This window comes from Mytilus californianus, unplaced genomic scaffold (assembly GCF_021869535.1).
Source record: "Mytilus californianus isolate M0D057914Y unplaced genomic scaffold, xbMytCali1.0.p SCAF_10, whole genome shotgun sequence".
NCBI lineage: Eukaryota > Metazoa > Mollusca > Bivalvia > Mytilida > Mytilidae > Mytilus > Mytilus californianus.
The window spans coordinates 36337747-36360103 of NW_026262582.1; the positions used below are offsets into that span (position 1 = coordinate 36337747).

Below are 22357 nucleotides of genomic sequence, written 5' to 3' on the forward strand. Positions count from 1 at the left end.
GCTCTTCTAACTTATAGTATCAATTTTAAATTCTAGTTTTTTATTTATTTCACCGAAGTACATTCTTAATGTTCGTACAGCAGATACAAATGACATGAATGTCTTCATTCAAATGAAAGGTCTTCACATTCATAAAATTTCTGTTTCAAAACATACTATTTCATTATTGAACTTTGGTGGATAGTTTTCTCATTCGCAATCATACCACTACTTCTTATTTTTATATTATTTCACAAATTATATTTCAGAACCAAAAGGCGGTAAATTACACTGTGCCGTTTTGTTTGTTTTGTTCACACATTGTTGTCAATATAATGAAATTTTATGCGACTGTAATACAAATGAGAGGTTTAGCTAGCTATAAAACCATGTTTAATCCACCATTTTCTACATGAGTTAAAATGCCTGTACCAAGTCAGGAATATGACAGTTGATTTCCGTTCGTTTGATGTGTTTGAACTTTTGATATTGCCATTTGATAAGGGACATTCCGATTTGAATTTTCCTTGGAGTTCTGTATTTTTGTTATTTTACTTTTTCAGGACCAGCTAATGCAACCTGCCACGCAAAAATCGAAGTTAAGTACCAAACGCCTTGAAGACAGATACAATTAACCTCATGCATGCGAAAAACACATTATTCACTTAGTCAGACGCTTGGATTTTTTAATCTAATATAAAGATATCCTAATACAAAAGGTAAGCTACAAAAAAATTATAATCATAAAAATTTCAACCAGAACTGTAAGAAATCTCCCTTAATTACCATATGATGATATAAAAATATAACAAAACGAATCCCAGTTTTTATAAGGGACAAAATGTCATATTGTTTGTTTTCTTATAGGTAAACATGCGATATGTACGATATGTTCTCATACACTATGATTTAAAAGTGTTAAACGACTTTGTACATTGCTACCTTTCCTCCTTTATTACATATGAGTAGTGTTCTTTTATCCATATCAAAGTCCACAGCTTGTGGATAAAATAGTCCATCTGATTCTGTCAGTAATGTCTTACTGTCTTTTCCATCCTGTTGTATAATTGTTAGATTATTGGATACAAGACCTACAACATAAACGTTACTGTCATCGTCTACTGTTACACCATAAGGATGTGAAACGGATTCCCTTTTAACCTGCCATAACTCTTCTCCATTCAAACGGCAACAATGTACTATGTTCTTTTTGTAATCTGTGTAGAATATCTTGTCTCTGCTAGTTGTAATGTTAAGCACATTATCAGAGGATAGTTTCAATGTTTCCAGTTGTCTTCCGGATAGATCCATGACTTGTATTGTAGACTTTCCACTTTTTACATAAAGTCTTCCATCCTCGTGTGATACTCCATAGCAATAACTAAGTAATCGAATTTCTTTTTCGGCGCGAAAAGAATGAGTATTTCTTATTTCCATGAATTTCGCGGTGTCCCCGTATGTCACAGCAATACGATTAGGATCTATCACAGCAATAAAAAATGGCAAGGCCGAGACTTGAATATCACGCATGTGTTCACCGGTATATTTGTACTCTACTAGCTGATTTTGTTTTGAGTTATTCGTCATCAATAAATTACCATTAGGCAATATGACACAACCTCTAACATCTATTACATATTCATTTTCCCTCTTCATTTGGAATGTTTTAATTAACTGAAGCTTCATGTCTGATATGATTCCTGATGCTGGGACGTTGGTCTCAATTTGAGCTTGAACAATTTTGTGGTCTCTGAAATCTAACTCAGCACAGCTTTCCAATACCTTTATTTGCCCAAAGTTTTCAACTTTTTTTGAGAAATTCTCAATTAAACTATGAATATCTACTTTTAATTCAAAATCCTTGGTAGCACCAATTTCACTCTTGATGGATTCGATCTCGCTAACGATCCGCTTATTGACCTGGCGCGTTCCGAGAAACACTTGTATGTCAGAAGAAAATTGTTTCAAGTGAAGGGTCTGTTCCCTTAGTTTGGTTAGCATTTCTGTTGTTGATTCTAGCTTTTGAAGGAAATTTTTATATTTTGATTTACAAGTGTGAGATATAGATCCTAGTTTGCGCAACAATTTTTCCTGTAGCTTGTCTAGGTAGCCGTTCATTTTTGTTCTCGTTTCAAAAACAATGTTTTTAGCCATCAATTCTTGTTTTTCAATTTCCTTAGTAGCGGAATCACGATTCTTGGTGAATTGTTTCACGTTGCGAAGTGTTCCCTCAATTGCCTCTTCAAGGTCAGATAAAGCAGTTGATTGTCTTGCATTTTTTGAGGCAACACTAATTGATATAACACCAGAACATGACTTGTGATTTGATGTGACACAAACCATACACAGGGCTTTATCGTGATTTTGACAGAACCACTCTATGTTTTCTCCATGATATTCACAAACCAAGGAAATGGAAACATTTTCGATCTTACGATAATCATCTACTGAAATGACCTTATGGTTTCTTAATATTTTGATTTTTCTGTGAACGTTTTCACAATCTTCACACAACCCTTCGTCACAATTAGTACACCAACTTCCTGCGTCCTTCGTGACATCATCAAACCTACACGGTCCACAAGGTACATGTTTTTCTGAAGTCATTTGGACTTCCTGAAATGGTAGGAAAATATGAATTAAATTCTCATAACCGTTCCCAATATTTTGCTGTCATTCGCATTATATAATATGGAAATTAATAAGTAAATAAAAATCTTTCAACATATCCTGTATTTTAGTTATTGCATTAGATTCTGTTGATTAACAATTGCTATAAAGTAAATCCTATGGAGAAAAAAACAAATTTACCCCCTTAAAATGTTATTTGTTTTATTTTCCAGTAAGGCCAGAACTTTTGTAGTCTCTTTTAAATTGATTCACAATCTAGTGATCAATTTACACACCAATAAGCGCTTCCATAGTTTAACTTCTGTGTAATTTCACTAGAGGGTGTAATTTTAGTAATTCTAGAAAGCCAGTGTCTTCTGATTGTCACTTCACTTTCGAAAGAACATGTTCATCCCTTTGAAATGGACGAGAGAAAAAAATAACCCACCAATGCCAAAACATCTCTACTGTTATAATCATATTTCTTGGTTTTATTACACAATGCAGCAATGCTATAAGACAAGTGTTTAAGCATGAACAACAAAGAATAATGCCATAAGTTTCAAATGTGACAAACTCTATGTGAAAGGGCCTGAATTGTTCCATAAGATGCGAATTAGAAAGATCGCACCTGCTCTATCCCAAAATTATTTTTAACAAAACTTATCAAGTCATCTTCCAGTTTGCAGGAGAAACAAAGTAAAACTATTATTTCTATCTTGAAAAAAACACAATACAAATAAATCGGTACTTATAAACCGATTTCTGCAAAAATGATAAGTTTGTTATTCCAAACACAGCTGAATTTGTAAAGATGCTGCAATGTGTATAAAAAGGTGTTTCAGAGGATGATAAAAAGTTGTCATAGATGAATCTTAATATCCCTTCGCAATTTTGTTCGGGAGGAGATATATGTAATAATAATAATGTTAACTCTTTTCAATGAAAATTCCTTTTAATCAAAAACAGCTAAACAAACATGTCACAAAAAAAAATACACAAATAAAAATGAATAACATGTATACTGTAGATGTAAAAAAAATATATTTGTAAGTGAACACTTCTATGATAAAATCAAAGAGGGCAATTATAGTAAACAAAATGACATGTGATAGAAAGTTCAAAAATGATTAAGGTACAGTACATACAAATGTACATATATATATGTAGACAATATTTTATTTGAAGTTTATAAATAATAACAATATCTCTTTGTATTTGTCACACAACATTTAAATTGTCCTTCCTTGTGTCTTTTATTGTCTGGTCATCATACCACATGTCAGTATTACATGTATTTAAATGATGTATGCGGTTGCTTTTTAATTGCTTACATCCCCTTCGTTTGAACTTTGGTGGATAGTTGTCTCATTGGCAATCATACCATATCTCTTTATTTTTATACTGTCTGGCACTGTGGTTTGAAGGACAGTTTATACTGTATGAATAAACATGGGACACCAACTTTTTTTTTTGCAAAATAAAATTGGACATCACCTTTTCTACACTTGTATAACCAATGGACTTTTTTATAGTTAATTTCAGTTTAGAACCGGTCCAAAGTCTTGATGAATTTTGACCAGTCCCTTATATCAATCTGATACAAAATGTGTGTACTTACAAAAAATTAACCAACTAACTGTAAAATACGTCACAATTTAAGAAATTAATAAAATGCACAATTAAACCTTGTATAATCAAAATATCACTTCCTGTGACGTTCGAAACAGAATTTAGCTAGTCTAAAGAGCAAAAAGAGAAACATAGTTTCTCATTAGTCCATAACATTATAATATACAAATAATCCATTCAAGCTATAAACAAACAGATAGTTTAAGCAAAGTATAATGCATTAGTAAAGCAAATAGCGAGAGCAGTTGACTAATGAAACTAAGCTAAACAAAGCAAAATTACTAAGCTAATAAAATAATAACCAAATACAAAAACACTCATTCTTACCTCGTATGAGGTACAAAGGTTATGCCTCAATGAATATTTACATCATATGCAGGACTCTGGTTAATAAAACATGTATAACAAATCACAAAAAGGTAAAAATAACAGAAACACCGAACTCCAAGGAAAATTCAAATCGGAAAGTCCCTATCAAATGGCAAAATCAAAAGCTCAAACACATCAAACGAATGGAAAACTAAAGTATCATTACTTTGCATAGACTTATATAATACTTAAAATATATCAAATGAGACAAAAATGATATAATGACTCTAAATAATATTCATCAAAAAATCCTGAAGTATGCACCTACATTAAACTTTTAAAGCCCATAGAAACAGATGTAAACAATTCAAATATACCAACTTTGCCATTTTTACCTTCTCTTATAAAGGGTTCCATTTATTTTGTTTTATTTCAACTGGATATCAGCCCGGTTCGCAGTTTTCTATTGTCTCTCTATTTTCCATGTCTCACAACATTTATCATATGAGGGGAGCTTCTCAAACATCTTTCCGAACTTAGTATATTTTGGTACCTTCTGCATGAACGATAAAAAATAAATAGCAAAATCCTTTTAAATTTTTACTATATTAAAACTGAATTTGCTTTTAAATTTTATTTATTGAGTTCCAGCCATGCCTTAAATTTTTTTTCTATATACGCAAGTTTGGCTATTATCAGAGTAAAATGGTTGGTGTAAATACGGTCATATTTGCAAAAAGGTTATGATGAACCATTACCTTTTAAATAATTTACATCATTCATTCAACAATCACATGATACACATTCTTACTACGAAGTCATGCTAAAATGGAAAGTTACTTGTCCGTGAAATACTGATTAATACAGGAATACAATTACGATGAAATAATATATAAGCAGAATATCTAGAATGAGCAAACTGACCTTAAATAATTGTGGAATTTCTCCAATACAAATTTATGAAATATGAAACAGCAAATACAGCGAATAAAGACTAAAGAAAATATATGATACGTGTCTTCGGTTTGAACATAAATCCAGAATTAATTATAGACTTCAATAGAAATGAACCACCGAAATATATATAACCAATGAAATATGCTAAATCAAGCGTAAAAACAATGACCATCAAAATAGAAAACGGAAGTGAGTAATATATAATCAAGACGAAAATAGCCAATTGTCAAAGTCTGTCAATATAAAATACGTATAGGTTAGATAATACTTGGTCATGTTTTATGAATATTTAAAGCCCGAGGTATAGCAGAGGGTTTTAAATGTTCATAAAACTTGACCAAGCATTGTCTGACCAATTTAGAACATATTCACACCTTCGAGTGACATAACAAAAATATCCTTTCCCATTGTAATGATCACACCTTAATATGAGCTCACTTTAAGTGTTAACATGGTTAGGAAAAGGGGTGTAAATAATATTTGATAGTCATTTTAACAGATGGAATGAAATAGAAACGAGACAAAAAGGATAAATTATTCAAAAATGGAGATTTCTTCTGATTCATGCACAATTTAATACTTATATATCTAAAATTCATTCAAATTAAAAAGCACACAATGATATATAAATCAGCTTTTCTAAAATTGTATAGTTTTTGATAATGACAAAACTTCATCGATAAATTTTAAAATTACAATCGTTTCAACATCAGATCCTTACTTTTTTAATAGATGAATATAATGGTTTTTTTTTATTTGTTTTATCAACAGTCATTGTTTCTTAAAGAACAATATTGATTTTCAGGACTCGTATAAAAATTAGATTATATTATTTTACCTACACTTTGCCCCTTTTCAGTTCTTTTTCGTCTTGTTCTATATATATGTACCATTATATAACGTTTACAATATTGAAATCTCAACTTAAAATGCTTTTATAGTTCTATTCTCCTGTTTTCATTTATAATAATTAGACAAACAACAGTACTCATGATATTTTTTCTTTTGCTCTTTTCCTATGGAAATTGCCTTGGGAGATTGAGCACTTTGTTACTGCAGTTTTTAAGATTTCACTTTTATAATCAACCTACAATAATTACATTAGATGTATGTTTCATTATTATACTTTATTTTGATTGGCTAACAGCAATTTCGCGTCATTCTTCATTTCAAAATGAATTGCATGAATTGAAACATACATGACGACACACGTTTCCACAATAAAGTGCACAGGTAAATAAAAGAAAAACTTGATAGTAATCGTCTTTTCATGATCATAGCGAAAATATGTAATTATAAGTATAGAATGCTTCTTTTAGTAATTTCATAGGGTTGTAAAAGCGTTGACCGTGCGTACACTTTTAGAATGAAGCGCTTCCGCGCTTCATACAAAATGTACTTCGGTCAACGCTTTTACACCCCAATGAATTTACAATAAGAAGCATCCAATTCCTAAATGAAAAGCCATTCATGTATAGCATTTTATACTGCATGGAAAGCTATGTACTATGAAAAATAGAAGGGAAAAATACTGATTTACCATTGGACGAGAATGGGTGAGTATGTTCTTAAATTGGTACAACTCATAATTATTTACAATCCATAATTAATCTATTTGAAATTGAAAACACAAATATGAATTAAGAATAAAATCTTTTAATTATTCTAATGTACATTCAATTAAGAAATTAAATACCAATTACAAAAGTATATCAATATGTATTCCATCATCAATAAATACACGCTAGCACACTTATATTGCCAATGGGGAAAGTTTAACTGCTATGTTGAATCAAAAGATTTAGCAAATTTAGGGGGCAGGGGGTCCCTGATTACCACTTCCCTACTTCTCTACCCCCCCCCCAAAAAAATCGGTAAAACAAAAACCAAGAACATCTCTACATTTACTCCCCCTCTTCCCTCGGTTCCCGCCGCGTGACTTCCGCTCCCCCCTGACTCCCGGCTCCCGGCTCCCGTCACCTTATTCCCATGTTCCCTTACCCATGTCCAACCCCTCTAAATGAGGGTCTGGATGGGGGGTCCTTCATTTCTGTATTCTTTAATTTTTTAGGCCATTTTTCTCTTTTCTTTATACTTTTAGTCCATTATTCTCTATATGTTAGCACCTTATTATTCTCTATTCTTTATATGTTAGCACCTTATTATTCTCTATTCTTTATTTTTTTGGTCCATTTTTCTCTATTCTTTATATTGTTTGTCCATTATTCTCTATTCTGTAAACCCCCATCCACACCCTCATAAATTGAATAGTGGCTGATTGTATTTCAAGAACATATATATGCAGATTTTTGAAAAAGGATACTGAATTTCGTTAGTAATCTGTCTTTTCAAATGAAAAACATTATTAGCCATGCTAGCCTCAGAGCAAAATGAATTATTGAATAATATTACAAACCCCAGTTGACATAAAGCTCAAATGGCTAAAACCCTTGTACCTTTATATTACATTTCCTTACTACCAAGCCCCGAAACTGCCACTATTTGAGGAGGAGACATGCCAAAATGGTACAACTTGGACCCTGGGATTTATTAAGTAATTTAAATTCTCATTCCAATTGAAACTAGTTTACTTTTGTTAATAGATTAATAGGATGACAAAGTCTATGGCCACTAAGTGCAGATATGTCATCTATATATAGAATAGAATAGAACAGATTATTTTATTGTTCCAAATTACATATGGCCCATAAAGAGCACATAAAATAATGAGTACACAGCAGGAAGGCGCAACAGCAAAAAACAAATAGAATAACCTTTCACGACGTCATAATTATTTGGTCTAATAAATCAGATACAATGATTATAGTAATAGAGTCAACATTAAGACATTACAATACAATATAAATATATCTTTCTATCAGGAGTATATTAAGCTGTATTTTAAAGGGAGACAAAATTATCACTAAGACTCCTTGGCTAAGCAAAAAAAAACCAATGTAGGCAAGTTCAGTTTCAAGTTCAAGTAAACCAGTCGCCTTCCGCCTGGCAAACGTAAGGGTCTTTGATAGTTACCAACACTCACCTCACGAGGCGTACCTAGTATGTCTTTTTAGGTTTTAAAAATTTGTATTCGACGTTGTACGAAGTGCTCCTTTGAAAGAGGGATTTTCTATAACAGAACAGAACAGAACAGATTTCAATGAGCATGGAGGCAAACGAAATCTGAACAAACAAGGAAGTTAAATACATCACAAAATTTTCCTCAAATTCTTTCTTTTCCCCAAAACATGCAGTGTTTCAAGCAATATTATGTTTGTGACTATTTATAAGAAAATTAAAAAAAAAGACAGCAACAATGAGTTTGTACAAGAAAGTTTACCTGTTAATTGTTGCCAGCTATTTTCTACGACACATCTTTATAACGTTTTGTCACCGTTCAAAGACGACACAGGGTCAGTGACCTCAATAAGCATGATAAGAATAATATATATATGTAAACGCGCGGTATTTCAAACCGGTTGAAGATCGTTGAATAGTGTCGGATGAATATAAACAATGATAATGTAACAATACCGATTCCATATGGAATGTTTTCCTGTTTAATGCTGTAGACTTACTGCATTTACTAACCCTGTTTAGAAGGGATTATTACCTTATAAATTGAAATTCTTTATTCTTTATTGTCATATAAGTAAACAAGATACTTGTGACAAAAACAAATAATAACAACAACAAAAAATAAACTGATTTGAATATATACCCCTCTACCAAGAAATTTGTTTTGCATACACACGCATAAAATTTGCGGTTTTTATCCAATGCAATCATAGGTTTGAACGTTGTTTTTAATTTAGACTTGTTTATATTAATTCGTTTGGGCTTGTATTATATTTGCCTTCGGGTCTATATAATCCGTTCAACCTTTTTCGACTCTTCAAAATTCAAGAGTCAATCCTAAACTGAGGTAAATTATATGGCCTTCCTAACATCACTGAAGAGACAATATATGTCAATGTGTACAAGTTATCATTTTGTACAAATTATGATTTGTACAAAAAAATTGTACAAATTATAATATGTATTTTGACTTTGTACAGATTGTAATTTGTCCCAAAAGTGCTTGACAAAATTTGACTAAAATTCACTTATAACTTGTACATTAACTTATAATATAGATTTGGTTAAAAAAAGCACTTTTACAAACTGTAGGATTTTTATTTAATGACCACACAATAATCTTCTTTTACAAAATACAAAAATAGTTCTGTATTATTTGTTTGAGCATGTGGATGAATTATGGCATCATGTTTTGCACAACATCTTTTCCTTTTTACATTTCCGTTTAGAAGTGCTTCTAAAGCTTTTTAACTGCATCACGTAGCAAAAGTTGATGCGTTGCTGCGTATAAGCATGTGTCTTTAACAGCTTCAATTGAATTTCTAGACAGAAATCCTGTTAAAATCCCTACAGCTGTTCCAATGCAGTAACCAAAATCTCCAGATTCAAGTATTACGCCTAAGATATTTCTGGGATCAGTTGGGGCACGATCATACTGATGAACAGGTATAACGACATTATCCCCCACAGCAAGTTCTGATAATTTCCGTTTTGTTTTCTTGGTAAGACATTCGCCTTGGAACTGTTGGCCAGTCAGTGCATGCTTCCAGTCACGTATGGTCGGTGTTTCAATGTCCGTTTCATCCTCATTATCACTGTGGCCAATTTTCTGTTTCTGTATTTTCATCAGGATCATCTGTTTCATCATTTTCTTTTTCTTCTATTTTTTTCTCTAATATGAGGCAGACTTAACTGTATCTGTTCTATCCTTAACTTCAAGTTCGATGGGATAGATGCGTTCAACATAGTCACCAAACTTTGAATTATCCAGTGAGAGGGCATCATCTGTTTAGCGGAACGTGTAGTTAAAGGACAATGCTAGCTTCTTTTCGTTATTCCTAAGAAGACCCTGTTAGAGTGTCCACAAACACCTGAGATATATATCTTTGGTAACTTATTAAGACAATTGACCCCAAAATAATGAACAGTTGAAATGTGTTCAATCAGTTTAATTGAGGTCTGGAGCTGGCATGTCAGTAACTGCTAGTAGTCCTTTGTTAATTTATGTATCATTGTCATTTTGCTTAGTTTCTTCTGTTACCTATTCTGACATCGGACTCGGACTTCTTTGAAACTGAGTTTTACTGTGCGTATTGCTGTGTGTTTGTTTATTCTACATTGGCTAGAGGCATAAGGGGGGGGGGGGGGGGGTTGAGATCTCACAAAACATTTTTGCGCCTGTCCCAAGTCAGGAGCCTCTGGACTTTGTTAGTCTTGTATGTTTTTTTTTTTTAATTTCAGTTCATTTATATGTTTCGGAGTTTAGTGTGACGTCCATTTTCACTGAACTAGTACATATTTTTGTTTAGGGGCCAGCTGAAGCAGTCTCCGGGTGCGGGAGTTTCTCGCTGTGTGTTGAAGACCCATTGGTGGCCTTGTGTTGTTTTCTGCTCTTTGGTCTCCTTGACACATTCCCCATTTCCATTCTCAATGTTATCAAGAAGAGTTGACTACAAAAATGTTCTCCCCTAGGTAATTGAAATATATAACTGTTAAAAATATATTAAAGGCCATCCTTTTTATCATGTTAAATTACCATATATCCTTTGTACAAATTGTTATTTGTACAAGCATTTTCTGGACAAATTACAAATTGTACAAAGTTAACATACAGATTATAATTTGTACAATTCTTTTGATATGATAACTTGTTCACAACATATACAAGCAAAAATAACTAAGATTCCCCTGTCCTCAGCCCCAAAGACTGGAGGGATTTAGCAGGACCACTAGTTTTTCAGTATCAGAAAGATTTAAAAACATAGGATTATCTATTGCGATGTGATTAAAAAGTGTTATACGTAATATTTTATTATTTTGGCAGTAGAGGAGAAAATGGTTTTCATCTTCTACGGTTTTACAAGTTAGACATGTTCTTTGGTTTCGAGGTATATTCAGATATCTGCCCTTTCCTATTATTAAATTATTGTCACTGATTCTAATTTTTTTAAATAAACGTTTAGTTTCAAAATTTAGAAATCTAAGATAAAATATTTGGTCATATTTGACTTTAATGCTTTTATAAACGTTTGTTACTTTCGTTTAGACTGTCTATTTTATTTTCCAGTAATTCTGAATAAAAGATGCTTGAAACATTCTTAATTCAAGTTTTTAGTTGTTTTACGACTGTCATATTTTTACAGGAAACTATTTGTTGTATATCAATATTCATTTGTTGTGAAGAATCTCTGATAAAAGTGGACCATGAATAAACTCCTTGTGTGTCGAGGTGTTAACTTAATGTATAACTTTCTTTTAGTAATGAATTTATGTTTTCGGTATTTCATCTAGCCAAATAAAGGATGCTTGCGTTTTTATTTCTTTTCCAATGGTTGTCTACCAAGTTCAGCTGTAACCTCTAAATTAGAAGGTGTCTTTTTGGTACCTAGAACATATTTACAGAAATTAACATGAACCTTTTCAGAAGGAAGGAGTCTTGTCCAAATTTTGGAAATTATCTACATCTTTGTTTTGGGATTCTTATCTGCCTTCGGCTTTATAATAATAATGATATGTATCCATGTATGACATTTCTACATTATATGTCAAATTGGCTTAGCAAGAGAATCAACGAGAATACAGGATACATTAAAAGGTACATTTCCCCGAAAGGCTGCATGTGATTTTATTGAAAAAAGAGCTTTCCTAGCTTTTTTTTTTTGGCAAAATCTGTTAAGCTCGCACTCAGATTTCCATTATTTTTTATTAAAGTTCCCATAAATTTATTTTCTGTAACATTATCCATTTTGTCATTATTAACCTTTAAGTTACTATATATGGTTCCAGTTTTGTAGTTCTTTGTTGGATGATCATTGTTTTTTTGTTTTTTTAGTATATAAACATAACTGCCATTTTTCACAGTAATTCAAGTTATTTTAACTATTCTGAAGACCTTCCTTGCTTTCAGATAATATGATATAATGACACAATCAACCATGTTTACAAGTAAGGGGACGTCCATTTGATATCTTTGGCAATTAGGTGGATTTTTCGGCTGCGGAATATTCATTTTAACCTGTACTACATGTGCTAGGCAGGCTTATATACTGTGGACGGCTAGTTTTAGATTTTGTACACAATTACGTCCTGTATTTTGTGGGGCAGAATACTCATTTCCATCTTGTCTTGGGTAAAATAATTTATTGACACTTCGTACAAAGCAAGCGCATTAATTTCAAACCCTCCACCCCCTTTCGCCGTGAAATCAAATGGTCGAATATCTCTTTGATGATGCTCGAAGCCAAAGCTTAATACTTAATTTCCCACAAATCAAACAATCAAAGAATTAGGACTAATACAACCGAAAAGATCATAATGTAGAACAAAATGCGCTTAAAAAAAACCCAGAGATATATGTAAGAAGGATTATCCTCAGTTTTCAAAATGCCGGATTTCTCAAACCTTTTCACTGAAAAACATTTGTAAACAATATTTGATTTGAAGAGGTATAAAAATAAGCCGCAGTTTCCACGTTTCAGTTGTGCGAATTTCTCGATAGGGTCGTCCTTTCGGCTGATATCTTAGATATGGGATATTTTTCATGTCATTTGTCCATTGTATTTCTATGAAATATTTAGAATTATACAACCTTCAAAATTTGATAAATATTTTTAATTAGTAAAACTGATCTTGTTCTTTATCGATATTGTTCAAGTACTTATTACCGATTGCTGATTTATGGAATATAATGTCTACTATACGGGTTTCTGGTTTATTTTTTTCGCCTTAGTAAGCATGTTTTTTTTCACTGTTTTTATTTTATCGGTGATTTTTTTCATTTGAAATAAAGAAGGGAGGTATCTCTCTGTGTATCCTTTTTCTATAAACTACAGTTTTTAAATTATTTCTAGAGACTCTATTATGTCTTGATAGGGTCCTTCATTTTTGTATTCCTTAATTGTTTAGACTATTTTTCTCCATTCTTTCTTTATTTGTCCATTATTCTTTCTTCTTTAAAATTTCAGCACCCCATTATTCTCAATTTTATATTTATTGTGCCATTTATACTGCACTTTTGCTTATAATGTTGTATTATGTAAACCCCATCTAGACCCTCCTCTATAGTCACCACCGATATATTTCTTCTTTAAAATTTCAGCACCCCATTATTCTCAATTTTATATTTGTTTTGCCATTTATACTGCACTTTTTGCTCATAATGTTCTATTATGTAAACCCTATCTAGACCCTCCTCTATAGTCATCACCGATGAAAGATTTGTCAAACCAATTTCTTTGCAGTAAGAAACACTTTTCTTGGGATTTTGGAGGGGTGAAGTTTATATTCAAATACGTTCACCGAAAACCACTGAATCGCAACAGAGCAATTAGTATAAAAACAATGTATCTCTGTTGAATGGTAAAAACATTGCTGATTGTTTAACTCTGATAAGTACATATGAAGCGAATTTAAGCAACTATTGGTCAGCGTACGGCCTTCAATAATGAACAAAACCAATACCTTATATAAAAGGTCCCGAGTCCGACATAACAAAATGTGACACAATTCAAACGAAAAAACCTGTTTGAAGACAAAGAAAAAAAAAAACGAAAAACAAATATGACAGACAGCAACAAACGTCAACCACAAAATAACAGGCTCCTGAATTGGGACAGACACCTAAGGAATGGGTCGGGGTAAAACATGATTGTCAAGGATCTGTCATCTTTAAGACGTTGGCCCTAAAAATAAAACAAATACGGGGAATATTGGTCCTACCTCTTAAATTGCTTTTCACTTCCAATTTAACTGACTGTAAAAACTTCTACTATGGGTGCGAAACAAACATTACGGACTGATATACACGGCTGTTCTATATTATCTTATTATTGTTCAATTCATAAAAAAAAACTATTTTAACATTTTAATACAAAATAACTTAATAAACATAATATACAATAATTTATAGTTCACGTTATAATTCATCATGTTTTGGTCCAGTGAATTCTTCATGGGAAATTTTCCCATCTTTATCTTTATCTTCTGTTTCAAATAAATCGTGAAGGACCTTCTGTTGTTGCTGAGAGGCTAAATCGACTGGTATCCCCTGCTGTACTGCTTGATGGGACAGGTACATGATCAACTGTAAGAGAAGATAATTGGTTATTGAAAAATATGATTTTCTATTGACTTAAATAGAACACGTGTCTCGAACGTTAAATGCACTGTGATAATCTTTTGTACTGGAAAATATCATGTTTCATGAATAAATATTGCTTAAGATTTTTTTCAGATCAAGTCTTTATTTGCCTTATTTCACGATTGCAATGTATAACTTTTCGACCCGGGGTTAAATTCGCGCATCGATTAAACCATACGTGTGTCCTCCACATCAACAATTTTTATTTTTTCAAATTATTCCCACGTTCAGTGGTGGAAGTTTTATGCAATATACATGATGGCGAAAGAAGCGGAAATAAATCCGGTGCGATAAGTTCTACGTTTACAAAAGTAGTCCAATGACTGGTAACATTTATCTGATATATACTTAACAACACAAATAACGCACCACATCAATTCTTACCATGTATAGTATTTTCATAATTTTTAGTTTTTTTTGTTAAAAATGTGTTTTTTGAGATGTCAAAAATTAAAGTTAAGAAAGTTCTCACTTTCACATAATTTGGTCTGTATGACTTCAGAAACGTTGTGTAAAAATTTTGACTCATTTCAATCATTTTTTTTAAATTACATGCAATCTCCAAAGAAAATAATGGATGCGGTGCGTTTCTTTTGTTGTTAAGTATAGTATAAAATATTATATATATAAATATGCATATGTGTTAAAAATATATTATTTTACCTCATCTCTTGTTAAAAATTTATCGTTGTCAATATCAATCATTCCGAATACATTTGGTGGCTTGGGTCCATCGTGGACTTGCAGTAATTCAATCTCGAACATTAAATTGGCATTTGGAGGAATCACTTCACCTAAAAAAACAATACATCAATGTTCAATCAGATACGGTATTGTATACGTTTTCACATTTTGAATCAAGGAAAATAGAGGACTAAAAACATGGATATCATCTTTGAAATTAAGATTCATGATTTCGGTATATTTCATATTTCAAACAAATCTATAGCATTCCTAGCTCCTTACTTATTTTTCATTTGGATAAATATCACAAGAACATGTCAATATTCCATTTTTGTACGAAATTCGGGGGCTGGGGTGGGGGTGGGGAGTCAGAAATATGCATGAAAGAACCTATTCATTCAATAACTTTTTCTAAAAAATAAGAATTCCAAATATGTAAACCGATTTCGAATTTCACAACACTCAAAGATTTTTTTTTAATTGTTATGTAATTGAGATTATCGAAAATCAGAAACCGTTTTGGAAATATGTTCATTATTGGAGGCCTTACGATTACCTGAAATTATGTATGCCTTTGTTATTATGTCTTCAATGTCTCAATTGTCTCATTGGCAATAATAATATTCTTATTTTGATATAAAAAAAAATTATGTGCGCATATTTCCAAGATTTTGTTTATAAATGAGGGTCTGGATGGGGATTTACAAAATAGAGAATAATGGGTGAAAAAATATAAAGATTAGAGAATAATGGAAAAAAATAAATAATAGAGAATAATGGGGTGCTAAAATATAAAGAATAGAGAATAATGGGAAAAAATAAAGAATAGAGAATAATGGGTGAAAAAATAAAGAATAGAGAATAATGGGGTGCTAAAATATAAAGAATAGAGAATAATGGGCAAAAAATAAAGAAGGGAGAAAAATGGCCTAAAGAATAAAGAATGCAAAACTGAAGACCCCCCCCCCCCCCAAATCCAGACCCTCATAAGTATGCAGCAACGATAAGCAAGAGTAACAAGCGTCAAATGCAACTTCTTTTTATAATCACGGGTTTTTAAATAACTTTTAACCAGTATGGTTACCGATGTAAATACACGTAACTAAAATTCGTAAGAAGAGTTACTATTCCATCAATATCAACTCACCGGTTACAATACCCTTCCCTTTTCACGAATGTGAATTACCGAATTAGACTATTTACCGGATTTGTAATAACATAAGCAACACGACGGGTGCCACATGTGGAGCAGGATCTGCTTACCCTTCCGGAGCACCTGAGATCACCCCCAGTTTTTGGTGGGGTTCGTGTTGCTTAGTCTTTAGTTTTCTATGTTGTGTCATCTGTACTATTATTTGTCGGTTTGTCTTTTTTTTTTTGGCCATGGCGTTGTCAGTTTGTTTTGATCTATGAGTTTGACTGTCCCTCTGGTATCTTTCGTCCCCCTTTTACACCGATTGCAAAATTATATTCTTTAAAAAAATTATTCATTATACCTGATCCTTTTTCTCCATATGCTAGATGTGACGGAATTGTTAATCTTCTTTTTTCATTAGGACACATGTCGAGTAAACCCTGCTCCCATCCTTTAATGACGGCACCAAGTCCTAACTGAAACTGGAATGGAACAGCTCCCACTCTTTCCCGACTGCAATGTATGAAACATTTTCAAATATAAAGAAAAATCAAAGTATTCACTTTTAATTGTTTTTTTTTATCTCATTGGGATGTAAAAGCGTTGACCGGAGCACATTTTGTATGAAGCGGCTTCATGTTGAAAATGTGTCCACATTCAACGCTTTTACAACTCTATAAAATTTCAAATGCAAAGCCATCAATTCTTATAAATACAAATGTGTGTTGTACTCATGAAAAATCGAGTTAAATCAAGCTTTCCGTTTGTTTTCCTATAGATATAAGAAGATGTGGTATGAGTGCCAATGAGACAACTCTCCATCCAAGTCAAAATTTATAAAAGTAAACCATTATAGGTCACAGTACGGTCTTCAACACGGAGCCTTGGCTCACACCGAACAGTAAGCTATAAAGGGCCCCAAAAAATTACTAGTGTAAAACCATTCAAATGGGTACATTGTTGTAACGTTGTTATATAATAATCTTTATTGCAAAATTACACCCATAAGGGTCAAGCAATACAAACAATTATACATTTTAAATACAATGCAATACAATGTAATACAATACAATATAATAAAACATATTTTAAAAGTTCAATTTTAAATTTATGTAAAAAACACAATCATAAGCTTGTCTGACATGGGTCTGACCCCCTCAGTTCTAAAGACTGCTTAATAAAGACTCCAATATGACAAACAAATTCAGGGATGGGGTTTAGAATGTGTTTTAGTTTATTAAATGCATCAAGATGTTGAAATAATGGTACATAGTCTTTTAGATAAGCAAAAAAATTGGAACGCAATGATATGTTAATGTTACAATACAAAAAGAAATGAAATTCGTCATCTAGGACTCCACATTTTTTACATAATCTTTGTGCTCTTGGAATGTTTCTGTACCTTCCCAATTCAATGCCTAGGGAATAATCACTGAGTCTAAATTTTGAGAGAAACTGCCTATGTATAAAGAGTATGTGCAGTCAGAGATGTTGCGTTGTATTGAAAAATAAAAGACAATTTTTGAATACCTCGTGATTCGGTTGTCGCCAATCAAAATCACGAATTCTTATGAAACATTTGTGTAATGTTCTAATTTCAAATTTGATATAGGCTAACATTGGTGTGTAAACACATGTACGCGGGTATGTATGACTATGAAATTAAAAAGATTAAAAAACAATTTAACTATCACGTCAATTGTATTCAAAGTCAATTTTTGTACATATACATCTTTTTAGAACACGTAAATGTCCATGTTTCCCTACTTAAGGTCACACATAATACTTCGGGCAACAATCACTCATATAAAAATGACAGGCAGTTAAAAATGATATATTTATGTTAGATATACACATCAAAGGTTTAGTTATTGTATACTGTTTGTGACAGAGCTACAATATCACATTCTTTAAGTGCAAATATTTTTTGTTGATGAATAATTTTATGTTTTACATCGATAATTAGTTATTGCATGGTGCACATGGGACATTCGGTTTTGGCATTTTCAAGAAATTTGGTTTAATTTGGTAATTGTTTTTTTTTTTTCGATTGAAAAAATCATCAGAAAATTGAAAAAAAACAAAAGACTTTAAGATAACTTGTTGAGAAAAACAAAAAGTAACAGATTCACATATTTGCAATTTTATTGTAATCAAATGATTTTGTATATGAATTTGAGACTGAATAGAATATTCAGGTGTATGCAGATTTGGCGTATGACCCCTCATCTACACAACCAACAAAAAGACATACATATGAAAAAAAGGTTTTTAGTCATATTTATTGCATCAATCTAATGCAAAAATCCCAAAAGAAAATTCATAAGATAAAATCTGTTTTTTGTCATATTTATTGTTTAAAGCAGTTATGCCAATGTATTAGACTTATCGATTAATAAATGTATTAATAAATGTCATTCCCATATTAATATACGGATTTGTATGCCCCCGCCGTAGCGGAGAGGGCATAACGTTTTACCCTTGTCCGTCTGTACGTCCGTACGTCCCAAAATTGGTTTCCGCTCTCTAACTTTAGTTTGCCTCAACCAAATGTTATGAAACTTCTACACAATGTTTATTACCACAAACACAAAACACAGATCAAGTTGAATTTGGGTAGCGTCACTTTTACCGTTCTAGAGTTATGCCCCTTTACAAATGGAACAATTGCTGAAATTTTGTTTTCCGTTCTCTTAACTTTAGTTTGCCTCAACCAAATGTTATGAATCTTATACACAATGCTTATTACCATAAAACACAGATCAAGTTTGAATTTTGCGGTGGCGTCACCTTTACCGTTCTAGAGTTATGCCCCTTTACAAATGGAAAAATTGCTGAATTTTTCGTTTCCTTTCTCTAAGTTAAGTTTGCCTCAAACAAATGTTATGAAACTTATACACAATGCTTATTACCACAAAACTTAGATCAAGTACAAATTTTGGTAGCGTCACTTTTACCGTTCTTGAGTAATGTCTCTTTATAACGTTATATGCAAGGGAGGGCATCATCTGTATCCCATGGACACATTCCCCATTTTTTTTTGGGGGGAAAGGGGGGGGGGGTTGTTTATTGCTGGTTCATTAATGTATACCAACATCTCAATTCAATTTATTCATATTATCACAGGTCAGCATATATGTGTCTCCGTTTATTCGTTGCATTTGTCCTGGCATCATATTTCGACATGAAAAACCATGGGGAGAACTAAAACCTTAACAATATTAAATGCAATACGATCCAGGACTGCTCTTCATGTTTTGCAAAATATCTATATTTTCTTGGTGATTAAAAAGATAAAGAAAACATGTACGTACCTTGAATCAAATTTCGTTCCATTTTCAAAGTAACCTTCATAATGCAAAACAACCATATCATGCTTCTTAACTTTTCTTGCGCAATCTGGCGGCGGCGCTTGAAGGACTTCTATATTTAATCCGGATTCACCGGATTGTGCATAAACTGTACTTATAACTGCCAACCCTAAACAAATGATTAATTCGGACCTCATTATGACCAGTCTTATGTTGTTCGTCTCGGCTTTGTGTCCCGATTCAGAAGTTTAGCATTTGTCAGCGTATCCAATTTTAATACAAAATTTCAAAACCGCCCAGGAAGTTCCTTATCTTTTCCCACGTGGCATCTTTATAAGTTTCCACGTTGATTATTGTAGGTACTTAAACGGAAGTTGTTAAGATTGTATTGACAAGACAGATAGATATAAATGACTAGGAGATATTCTTACCTGAAGAGGTGAACAAGATAAGATTTTCACACAATATCATGTAATATTGTGAATAGGTATCACCTTAGGGGCTGAATTTGCACATTATACAATTGAGAAAATGACATTTATTATTTTTGAAATTTTGAAAAAAAGAAGAAAAATTGTTTTTGAGAAACTTTAATAAATTTAGAGGAAAGTCCTATATCTTAGTTTTAAATATTATCTTAAAGTAGTTATAATGTTCTCTAATAGAGAATAGATAAGATGATACGTATGCAGAGTAAAAACAGTTTAGTAACAAATATTTTTAATTTCATATGTTGTATTTCAAAAATAAACTATACTTCTAAACATATAAAAATAGATAAATTATTGTTATAAAGAAAAATTCCATAAGATGCAATTTCTTCAGCACAAAAATTTAAACATTGGGAATTTTTGTTTGTGATGTATTTTTTTAATTAAAATGTCTGCTGCTATAATTTTTTTACTCCGTACATATGAATAATATGTAAAAGCTGCAGATAATGTAAATGAATATGGTGTAGGATACTTATAAGATAATCTTACCCTTAAAGTTGGAATATATTCCTATTACTATAAAAGTAAGAAGATATGTTATGATTGCCAATGGGACGACTATATTCACCACAGACCAAAGGGCGTGGGTGTAATCAACGGTCGAAGAACAGCCTTCTCGTACTGTATAGTAAGCTATAAACTACCTCAAAATGAAATAAAAATGTGCAACAAATCAAACGAGATAACCAACGGCCTGATTTATGACCCAAAAAAAATAAAGAAAAACAAATATTGCAGACAGTAACCCACGAACTACAGAATCATAGGCTCCTGATTTGCTACATGTACATACAAATTGTGGCGGATTAAGCATGTTTGTGAGCGCTCAACTCTCCGCCAACCTGGGAAAGTGGTGTAACAATACAACATTAGAACAAGCTGTAAAAAGCACTGTCAAGTTGAAGAGGCTTGACTCTGGTCTGTTCAACGCGAAGCACAAAAGGCAATTAACAAAAAGGAAAAAAGGCAAATATGAGTGTATACACTTTACATTAAGAATACATACTGGTATAATAACTAACAAATTTAAAATGCGTCATATTTTAAAAAATGGGTAAAGAAAGAGATGAAATAGGGGGAATGTTAATCTAATGATATTAGTAACAAAATATTGAAAACATAGGATATGGGATGAGGCCGGCGTTCTGTAGAACATTAAATACAAAAATTGAAATATATTGGAGAACTGCAACAACACGTCTCAGCAAATATTCGTTGATTCGAGAGTCGTTGGTGCTGAGTGGCATTTTCATATATTATACATGTACAATGTCGATTTACTTCTATATTATTAGAATAATAATAAGATTGATAAATGGAGATTTGAGAACAGTGGCCCTGGGGGAAAAGCACAAAAAGTATAACAAAAATAATTAACTCAAAGGCAAATTCAAAAAGAGGCAGTCCTAAAAAGCGTGATTTTGCTCGTGGGTCTTGTACAAATCAACATAAATGATCATAAACTGTCATCAAAGGATTACCCATGTGAAGTCCACAAAGAATAATCAATTAATGTCAGTGGAGAGATAGAGGTCTCAATTAGGCTAGAGGTCACTATTAAGCTAGAATTCACAATAATGATAGAAGGTCACAATTAGCTAGAGGTCACCATAATGCTAGAGGTCACAATTAGGCTAGAGTTCATAGTTATATACTGTCTTTAACGATAAACAAAAAGCTATTGAAATGAAAACATATTTATAAAAAAGCATGTTTTTTTTCTGATTTGAAAAGTGGGAGGGCAAGATTCCCCTGAATTTATTCCACACCATGCAGGGCAGATCACTTTTAAAAAGTCTTTAAAAAACTGAAATTCATAGTATATAGCTTCCTTTGTAGACTTTTTAGTTTCTATCAACATAATAACGTATATCTGAAAATGTGGCTCAAAACTGTAATTTTGAAGGATTTTGACAAAATTCGGGAACATTTTAAACAAAAACACAAAAAAAAAAATGAATAAGAAGGACTTTCTTAATCAAAAGTCATTTCCTATCCGAAGTAAAGGTATCAATTGTTTTCAGATACA

The 22357-nt window shown here is 32.2% G+C and overlaps 2 protein-coding genes across 2 annotated transcripts; both read right to left on the minus strand.

The window, feature by feature from the left end:
• Positions 1 to 854: 854 nt before the first annotated feature.
• LOC127718041 (E3 ubiquitin-protein ligase TRIM22-like) lies at positions 855 to 8893 on the minus strand. Its single transcript, XM_052223933.1, has 2 exons — positions 8828 to 8893; positions 855 to 2595 (listed from the first exon to the last, which is right to left on the minus strand). The coding sequence occupies exon 2, from the start codon at positions 2584 to 2586 to the stop codon at positions 898 to 900; it is 1689 nt and encodes a 562-aa protein (XP_052079893.1). The 5' UTR covers positions 2587 to 2595; positions 8828 to 8893; the 3' UTR covers positions 855 to 897.
• A 5522-nt stretch (positions 8894 to 14415) lies between these two features.
• Positions 14416 to 20199, minus strand: LOC127719078 (FK506-binding protein-like). Its single transcript, XM_052225119.1, has 4 exons — positions 19838 to 20199; positions 16885 to 17036; positions 15368 to 15498; positions 14416 to 14647 (listed from the first exon to the last, which is right to left on the minus strand). The coding sequence occupies exons 1-4, from the start codon at positions 20029 to 20031 to the stop codon at positions 14480 to 14482; spliced, it is 645 nt and encodes a 214-aa protein (XP_052081079.1). The 5' UTR covers positions 20032 to 20199; the 3' UTR covers positions 14416 to 14479.
• Positions 20200 to 22357: the final 2158 nt, after the last annotated feature.